This window comes from Cricetulus griseus, chromosome 5 (genome assembly GCF_003668045.3).
Source record: "Cricetulus griseus strain 17A/GY chromosome 5, alternate assembly CriGri-PICRH-1.0, whole genome shotgun sequence".
NCBI lineage: Eukaryota > Metazoa > Chordata > Mammalia > Rodentia > Cricetidae > Cricetulus > Cricetulus griseus.
The window spans coordinates 179,023,612-179,033,447 of record NC_048598.1 but is presented as its reverse complement, the minus strand read 5'-3'; the positions used below and the strand labels follow the sequence as shown (position 1 = coordinate 179,033,447).

Below are 9,836 nucleotides of genomic sequence, written 5' to 3'. Positions count from 1 at the left end.
GTTGATTGTCGTGTTTTCAGTGCTGCTCACTGAATGGGAAGACAGAGCTAGAGTCCTCTGCCTGACCTTCGATGTCAGGGCAGAGATGGTTTTTATGAGCAGAGGGAGGCAGTATTTGCATATCTTCCTGCTATATATTTTTCTCTGGTGTGTGTGGGCATTAGAGGCAGCAGGAAATGTTGCAAATATCTGAGAGATAATGAAAAGTTAAGACCATGATTTCATTAAAATATTATTCATTTTTTGTAAAAAGCTTCCATATCCTAAATTTAAAATTTCCCTCTTTTACATGTAGTATTTACCGATTATCTTACCATATATTATACAATTAGTTCATAGATGTTTTAAAAATTAAAAATTTCTATTTGATAATTCAAGAGGAACTGATGGAAAGATCAATGATTATTGAAGCATACATTAAATTAATGTAATGAAACTGGGATAGGTACAGTATGGTAAAAATTTACCATGCATAGTTATTAAATAAACAGTGATAGTACAGAGGCCACTCCTTGTGAAATAGTTAAAACACCACAAACTGCTTTACATATATGCTACGTGATTGTGTTCGATGTGTGTTAGTCAACATCATTGAAGTTTGTGCCAATAATTTTCCTCAAACTAAATATAGAATCCCTGTCTGTGGTCACCACAGGAAGGAAAGGAGTTTGTTAAATGGTCTGTAGTGCCATGATTTTAATGAATTCCTGATGGGAAATGAACTTCTTTGTATGTTTATCTTATTGATTGCTAAATAAAATACTGTTTGGCCAATGAGACAGCAAGTTACACAGGACTAGGAGTCAAAGAGGATTCTGGGAAATGAAGTAGAGAAGTAGTGATCCAGGCAGGAAGTGACATATTAAGGAGACTCATATTTAAGCTAAGGAGAAACAGGAAGTGTCCCTTTTTTGCTTTTCCTCCAGCAGCACAATGTGATCCACCAGCAAGGAGGGACGCCAATAAGGTGTCCGATAAGTCTTGTAAAATATATAGATTTGTGATTATTAAGACTGAGCTAGCAGATGAGAATCCTAGTCATTGGCCAAGCAGCTTTGTACCTAATATGTCTCTGTATTATTTTTTCCATCCACGTGACAGGCATAACTCAGGTGGCTGGCAGAGTTTGCCCACATGGCAGTAGGGCTCGGGCGGCTTTTGGTGGAAAGATTTATCGTAACATATTTCCCTATCTCCAGAGCATGTAGAATTTTCTTAGTGGCTGTGGGATCAGTCTCAAGGGGCCATTGGATAGCCACCACTGTATTAGAAAGGAGAGTTGGGAATTAATTGTTTAATTGATTTATTAATTCATTTATTAGAGAAAGTTTGGTGTCCCTAAGAGCTCTTATGGACTATGACATTGTTGTTTCTGTGGCACTTGTAGAAATGTGCTGCATTTAAAGCAACTAAATTCAGTGAGCTGTTGATCTGAAGTCATTTCTGCTTTGAGTCCTTTGATGACCAAATCATTGCTCTGACAGGTTTCACTCAGTCAACCCTGTTATGTGTAGATAAGCCAAGGAAGAAACTCCAGACAGAGGCGGTGACCTCCTTGCTGTTCCTCTTTGCATCTGTCCCACAGACTCCACCACACAGCAAGTCTCAAAAGCAACAAGAAAATAAAAATAGTTTCCTATGATCTAACAGACCAACATGGAATAAAGTCGGATATCAACAACTACAGAGAAACAGAAGGCTACAAACTCCTGTAAACTAAACAACTTCCTCCTGAATAATACTGGGTCAAGGAAGAAAGAAAAAAGAAACAAATGAAAGACCTCCTAGCCTTCAATGACAATGAATGCACAAGATACTCAAACACTGGGACACTATGAAAGGAGTGACAAGAGGAAAGTCCATAGCACTTTTTGCCTGCAAAAAGCAATTGGACAATTCTCATACAATAGACTTTACTGAAAACCACAGAGCATGAGTGGGTTTGACCTAGGGTCTCTGCATATATGTGCCAGATGTGTAATACCCATGGTCTTCTTTTGGGACACATAAAGTGGGAGCAGGGGCTGTCTCTGACTCCTCTGCTGATGTTTGGACCGTTTTTCCTCATACTGAGTTGCCTCATCGACCTGACATGTCATGTTTTGTTGATATCCATTGGTGGACTGCCCTCCAATGAAGAGAAATGGAGGACTGGATGGAGAGTCAAGGGGAAATGGGGGGGGTTTAGAGGAGAGGACAGAGGAAAAACAGCAGTTAGTTAGATAAATTACTGAATAAAAATAAATACATACATATTTTATAAGGCTGTATTGAAATATGGATCCTGAAATGTAAATAATCATACAAGTCTAGAGAATATAGAATCCATATGGCACAATAAATCAAAGCAAGGGTAACATGAGTTTAATCAAAAGGGAACTATAGAGTAAGAGAATCAAAAATATGATACTATTTTTTTTAAAACTCTGGATAATAACATTTCATAGATTCCTAGTTTTGTATTTTAGAAAGTTTCTTCTGTTGAGGGAACTATTTTGTATTCAGATTTTGGTGTGGTTTTATGGCTCTGAAGATATATTATTGTTATAAAATATAATAGACTTTTAAAATTTGCATGAAAAATTAGTGAGATGTAGATAAGCTGGTCATGCAATTATTAGTGTTGTCCCCTTGGTTGTTCTGATCATGCTCTATCGTTATCTGAGATATGCGCCTTCAGAAAGATGATTTGAAAGAATGTGGATGAGATTTCTGTCTTAGAACCCACTGCATGGGTGGACAGTGCTTCTCCCAGAAGATCTGAGTTATTAATTAAATATCACTGTGCTGGGCACGTGAAAACTCTTTATAAGGTAATGGTCAGAGTGGGCAGACAGTTGATGAGAACCCTGGGAGGTGTTGCATTGCTCTTACTTCTCCACAATAATTCCAGATATAAGTCTTGTTTTCTAAAAAGAATTTTAAAACTGTATGGATTGTAAGTGCCAGAAGAGGCAGATGACCTCAAGGAAGCAGTGTCTTCTAGACAAATCAGGATTGATTGATACAAATGGGAATTCACAGATACTGTGAATGCCTGCACAGAGCCTGAGTCAAGTCAAACCTGAATCAAGTCAAGCCGGATGGGGCCCCAGTGTTGAGACAGGGACGTGGACACAGGCTCTCACACCTAACCAGGAAGGTTCTACAATTGATGTTTGTAAAGGAAAAACTATTGTTCTGCACTGGCATCTCTTTGGGCATATTAACCAAACTTGTGTGTCGACACAAGTGCAGCAGGAGATAATATGTGCTACTTTTTAAAGATATTTTGTCTCAGATCACATGTTTGTGCATTTTCTTTTTGTCTCACTGCCCTTTTACCCACATCTCAAAGTGCCATAGCTGTGTGTTTTTATGAGTTTTGTGTGAATGTGTTTCTTATTTTCTTATTTTTAATGCCTTATATTTTGATCCTTCCTTTTTGCCTCTCTTTTGCTTTCTACAAAGAGAAACTGTGTGGTGTTCAGTGGATGGGGAGATAGGAAGAAACTGGAAGGAGTTGAAAACGGACAATCAATGACCAGATTAACTCTTGTTAATTTTCTTTAGAAACGTTATAAAAAGTAAATAAAACCTGATTAAAATACACATGGATATACAAACCTGCGAAGTGTTTAACAAATAATCAACACTCAGTTGGAACATGAAAACATCACATGTCAACAACAGAGGTGCAGGTCAACTAGTAGACTCAAGGAAGGAAACCACAGAGGATATAGAGTCCCCTCCACACCAACCTCATCTCTCTACTGGGGATTCTTGGCTTCATTGTGCCCCCTGCTGTTTCTGAGCTCACTGCAGGTTGGTTTGTCATTGCATACAATGAATCTGCACTGTCTGTCTTTATAAGAACACATCCCTGAAACTTCAGTGCTCACAGAGCTCGGCTACAATAATAAGTGGCTTTCTTTATTTTAAGATGCTGAGTGGATGTTACAGTATGGATATGATTTTGTGGCTATATTACCATGAATGTCCCTCTCAACCCAGGCTCTTCTAATTTGTCATTAAGACCCAGATCTAGCAGTTCCCAATATAATAATATGACAATAGGATAGAGCAGGAACTTTGCTTCCTTCATCAGGCTGTACCTGGAGCACAGCACCTGAGGTCAGAGAAACACAGTAAGTCTCCCGCTGTATCCCCAGTATCCATGTATGACCCATTCAGTTACAGAACTCAGGAGAATGAGGAGGTAACACATTTGTACTCACAGATCAGTTAACAGCAGTAAAAAATATATTACATTGGAAAGGAAGCAGAAAACAAGCAAAATTACACCATAAGTCAATCTAATTCCTGTCCTCCAGTTGGGGGTGGAGAGAAAATTACAAGATTCCTCATGGATGGAGTTTCATGTCAGTAGAAACATCTCTCTCTCTCTCCCTCTCTCTCTCTCAGTTTGGGTCCCAAATGCCCAATGGAGTAATTAACTCTACTTTTAGAGAAATTGTCCTTCTTAGGGCTAAGAGGGTTCGTGGATTATGGCATTATCATTTTTGTGGCATTCCTAGGAACAGGAACCTCATTAAAGCAACTAAATGTACTGAACTGGTGATCTGAAGTCATTTATGATTTAGCCCTTAAATGATCAAACCTTTTCTCTTTTGGATTTCATATGCTTAACATGGTTATACGTAGGTACGTGAAAGGAGGAAACTCTGGGTAGATGCAGTAACCTCCCTTGCTGTCCCTTGTTGGCACCTGCTCCTTGAGGCCCTGAGTGTCTGAGATGCCAGCAACCCCGGCTGACCTCCATTCCCTTTGCATCAGGATGATCTTGTCTGGATTTGCTCCTGCACCAGAGTCTAAATGATGTGTAGGACTCACCAGTGTCTACAGTGTTAATATGTACTTCTGCTGCCTGGCTCCCCTTAAGCTCTATGTCCCTGTGCACAGTAGGTGTTGCCATATAAGTGACTTTCTTCACATGGAAACAGCTGGACAATTCTCTAGTAATAATTGTCAACAGTGGCTGCTCTGCAGGCCAGCACTTCCCAGAAGAGCTCTCTTCTCCTTCTTTGCACACTCATTTGTAAGCATGTAGAACACTGGACAGTTTATCTCTCTGACAGCATGACAGAGACTGAGGTTACTGTTTCAATACATGGAATCATTATTGCTTGTCAAAAATTTCCTGCATTTATATGGGGCTTTGTTATAATAACTGTAGGCTTTTGTTTTTGTTTATGTTTTTTTATTGAGACAGGGATTCTCTGTGTAGCTTTGGAGCCTATCCTGGCACTCTCTCTGTAGACGAGGCTGACCTCAATCTCACAGACATCTGCCTGCCTCTGCCTCCTGAGTGCTGTGATTAAAGGCACGAATACCAAGGCCTGGCCAACTATAGGTTTTGTACCGAGTTAATGATGCTATCCTATGTGCTCTTTCCTATGCATGTGGCTTGATTGCCAAGACACAACTGTGAAGAGTCTACCAAAGAACAGAGATCAATTTCCTGTGTGTCTAATTACTAACTTCATAATCATAGTCATGGAAGAGGGCAGATATTTCCTCTGTTGCTGTCTGGGCACAGAAGAACCACTTCCCTGAGGTTTTCTGACACCCTCAGGATGTGGTTTTCACACTGTGTCTCTCGCACAGTAATTCATGGCTGTGTCTTCATCCTTGAGGCTGCTGATCTGCAGATATGCAGTGCTGACAGACGTGTCCAAGGAGAAGACAAACCGTCCTTTGAAGTCATCAGCATATGTTGGATTCCCAGTTTCAGTATTGATCCAGCCCATATACTTTAGACCCTGTCCTGGTGACTGCTTCACCCAGTGCATTGCATATTGTGTGAAGGTGTACCCTGAAGCCTTGCAGGAGATCTTCACTGACTGTCCAGGCTGCTTCAGCTCAGCTCCTGACTGCACCAGCTGGACCTGTGTTTCAACACCTGTGGAGAGAACATGGGGAAGTGAGAAGTCATGGAACTGCCTCAGTTTACGCTGCAGCTCTGAGCTCCGATGTCTTACTTTGGGCAGCTGCCAGCAGGAAAAGGAGCCTCCACACCCACTCCATGCTGTAGGAGTTTGGGGATCTGTAGTTTTCTGAGACTAATCAGGCTCTCCCTTGCTCTGTGAGGGAGATGAGCCTCAGATTTCTACTCTAAATGTTTTTGCATAGTGCACATTTGAATATTACCAAGTCCTAAACAAAACTGAATGCAAATCTAATATACAAGGCTCCAAGACTCCAGGTGGCTAACACCATGTCTTCCAGCATCTGGTGTTTATGATTTCACACTGGCTCTGTTGACTCCCAAGGCTTCTGTTTATGCTGGGTCTGCACAGGGACAGCTCCACCTGGGCATTTCACAGTCTCACTGCTTGATTCCATTCAACATGGCAGCAGTGGCCTTTGTCTTCTATTCATCATGTCCCCGTCCTATTGAGAGTCAATAACCTTAACCTTTCCAATGGAGACGGTGTCTGCTCACTGAGACCTCTGCATTTCTCCTTCCCTGACTCACATGGCTTCTAAATGTGTGCTGTTCTTGGACTCTGTGGCCCTAGGCACTCCCATGTCAGTGTCTACCATTATTGATGAAGCAATTGGAAATAAGGTTCATTTGTATTTAAAACTATGAATTCTTTGCTCTCTTTTTATATACGTCATGTATTAAATATTATAAATACTAAAAATTGTGAGAAATTCTATGGGGGTTTGGAGGAAATGATGTACCTGTATTAATATAAACATTTTAAAAAATATTGTAATAAAAATAGTGAAGCAGATTCATAACACAGAACAGTTTAGATATCTGATGAGAGGATCAGCAGTTAAACAAATGTACTGACTTTCAAAAAACCTGAGTTTTATTTCTAGAACATCAAGTAGCTCAACATACAAAGAATTCTTGCTCCTTAGGAGCCAACTCTTTTGGTTTCTTGGGGCAACTACAGTCTTGATCATGTACTCATACAAAGACATTGACAAATAACCAGAATTATAATAATTTGATTATAGACTACTTTAATAATAAATCAACTCATGTGAAAAATGTCACCCTTAAATATAATTTCTGGATTCATTTCTTGTAGTTTTGTAACAGACAATAAAGAATCCAATGAAGAAACTGCAGCAGAGATCATATACACTGGATAATTTGAAATCCCATGAGAAGCCTTGCTCATTTCAAACTCATTTCTGTTCTTTTCTAATCCCAAAATAACAAGACTGCTTGACATTAAAGGATTCTGACTCAACCTACTTCCCACATTTGATGCTTGTAATGAGACACAAAGAGCAACAGTACATTGACCAATAGAAACATACAGGGCCTGGAGTCATCAAGAAGCTTTGCTATGAACAGGCATCTGAGAAAGTAGCGATACTAGGGGTGTCTCACAAATGAGGTAAAGTGAATCAGAAGTGAAGAAACCAGTGGTGTTTGAATGTGCATGTGGTCTGTGCTGATAGTGTGGCCTCAGGACAAGCAATTATAAGATAGTGCAAAACATTAACTGTGGGAGTGAGACAGGAAACAAAAAAATGCGAACCAGAGTGCTGTGTACATAAACCTGACGTTTGTACTGTGCGGTCCTGCCAGCTCCAAGTTCCTGCAGTTTCTTCTGCACACTGGGCTGGAAGAGGAAGCCAGGGCTCACAGGAAGTGCTTTCTGGCCTTCTGTGCATCTGCTCAAGGATACAGTTGAAACCACGGAGTTTTGGCGCCCCCTGATGGAACACTGTCTCCCTGCAGCATGCTGGTCACTGGCTGATGGTCAGAGCATCATGGTGGTTTCCTGTGCCCAGAACAAAGACCTGTCTCAGAGACACTCCACAATTTGGATTTGGGAAATGTTATGAGCACTCCTTCCTGACAGCCTGGTCCCAAATGAACACTCAGACATCATATTAATTATAAACGGTTGGCTTATTGGCTAGTTTTATCTTTATTATTAACCCATTTCTATTAATTGAAGAATTTCTACATGGTCTTATCTTAGTGGAGAACGACTCACACATGTCCTCATCTCCCTGGGATCACAAGATGACCGTTCTCTGCCTACACTTCCCAGAATCCTTCACATCTCCTAAACCTGCCTATCTTGCTGCTCTGTTGGCCACAGTGTTTTATTCATCAACCAATAAGACAAACATATTTACAAAATGACATCTCCCATCATCTCCTCATTTCTGTCTAAATAAAAAAAGGTTTAAACTTTACAGAGTCAAATTATATATAACAAAACACTTATGAATCAAGAACTATAATTTTAGTATCTTGTCCATTAACATTTAGCAAGATTTAAAGAAAGTATTCTATCATTTTTTCTGCCTTTGTGAGTCTAATGTCTTATATGCAATTTATCTTTTATCATAACTAAGGAAAACCCTAACTATCTGTCTTCAACCCCTTCAAAGACGATAGAAGAATAGTCTATAAACTCTAGAATTGACAAAGACATCTCATAATCTGGACATGCCTCTGTAATGTTGGGGCATCCATTTCCTGCCCATAGGCCACAGTGTGTCTGGCAGTCTTCTCAGTGAATCAGGAAATTTTAAGCTGTCTGCCTGCATTGGTAGTTTGTCATTCATTTTTCTCTGTGTCCTTCAGAATGTCTGACAGACTTTTCCACGAAGCAGGAACCCTGCAGCAATGTCTCATGTGGTTTCAGCAGTCACGTTCCTGTGGATCCTGTATGTCAAGTTTACACAGCACACAGTCAAACAATCTGGCAAGAGCAGTTTTGTTTTTTTTTGTTTTTTTTTTTTTGTTTTTTTTTCCCAAATGGCTAGTCTCACCATATTGAAAGTAATTCCATAAGGCGTCTCTTTGATGTCCTCCTTCCTTTCTCATGCAGTTGATATTGCCAGGAGCAGTTGTGTCTCACTGTCATGCAAAACCCTAAACCACTTTAAATGCCATATACTGTAGGTGTTTGAAAGGTTTGAAAAGTGCATATCCATTTGAAATATAACTCTATATATGTAGAAAACCTAGCTAACCTAACTATAAGTTTTGAATATTATAAGTAACCATCTAATTCTACTTATTTGTACATTACATTTTTAAATGAGCTATACAAAAAAAATTTCCAAACAAGAGAAGAAATATACATCTATCAAAATTGAGGCTAAATTTGTATCAATAAATGAAAATACATACCAATACAAAGTGTTCATTCCTATATCATATTTCCCCATTTTTTAAGAGATTGATTGTGATCTTAACCATTTATAACCAATCACATTTCAGTGAAAACAAACATTTAGAAACAATATTTGAGAATTTGGCACCCTTCAGTACAAATTGTTTCTGTAGGTTGGTGACATGAAACACATAATCCAATTTCAGAAAGCAGTCTAATGAGCACCCACCCCAGGGCTGCTGCTGATAGAATTAATCCTCTTACATTCTGAGCTGGGGATCCCACTACCCTTTCCCCAATGCCTCCTGAGTAGGAGCCCAGCTTGTTGTCAAAGCAGCTGTGACTCCAACAATTGATTGTAAAGTGTAAGCATATTCTAATCCTTCTTTGGGTGTTGTTAGGCCCAGTTAATGTTAGAGTTGGTCACAGATAATCTAGAGGCAGCACATGTGAGGGACAGGGCCCGTGGGGGTTTCACCAGGACAAATATGACTCCTGCAGCTACACCTGGACAGGAAACCCGAGAACAGTGAACATCACCATCGGTCACACACACTATGAGAACAGTGAACATCACCATCAGTCACACACACTGTGAGAACAGTGAACGTCACCATTTTTTTTATTTTTTTTTAGAACAGTGAACGTCACCATCAGTCACACACACTTTTTTTATTTTTTTTTTCACCATCAGTCACACATACTGTGAGAACAGTGTTTTTTTCCATC

At 39.8% G+C, this 9,836-nt stretch overlaps 1 pseudogene and 1 gene segment (V, D, J or C); both read right to left on the bottom strand.

The window, feature by feature from the left end:
• Positions 1 to 5,453: 5,453 nt before the first annotated feature.
• On the bottom strand, positions 5,454 to 6,027 carry LOC118238995 (annotated as a pseudogene).
• A 3,294-nt stretch (positions 6,028 to 9,321) lies between these two features.
• Positions 9,322 to 9,836, bottom strand: part of LOC118238994 — a 3,289-nt gene continuing 2,774 nt past the window's right edge. Inside the window, 1 exon segment of the V gene segment in view lies at positions 9,322 to 9,409. Within this exon segment, the coding sequence occupies positions 9,322 to 9,409 (88 nt within the window).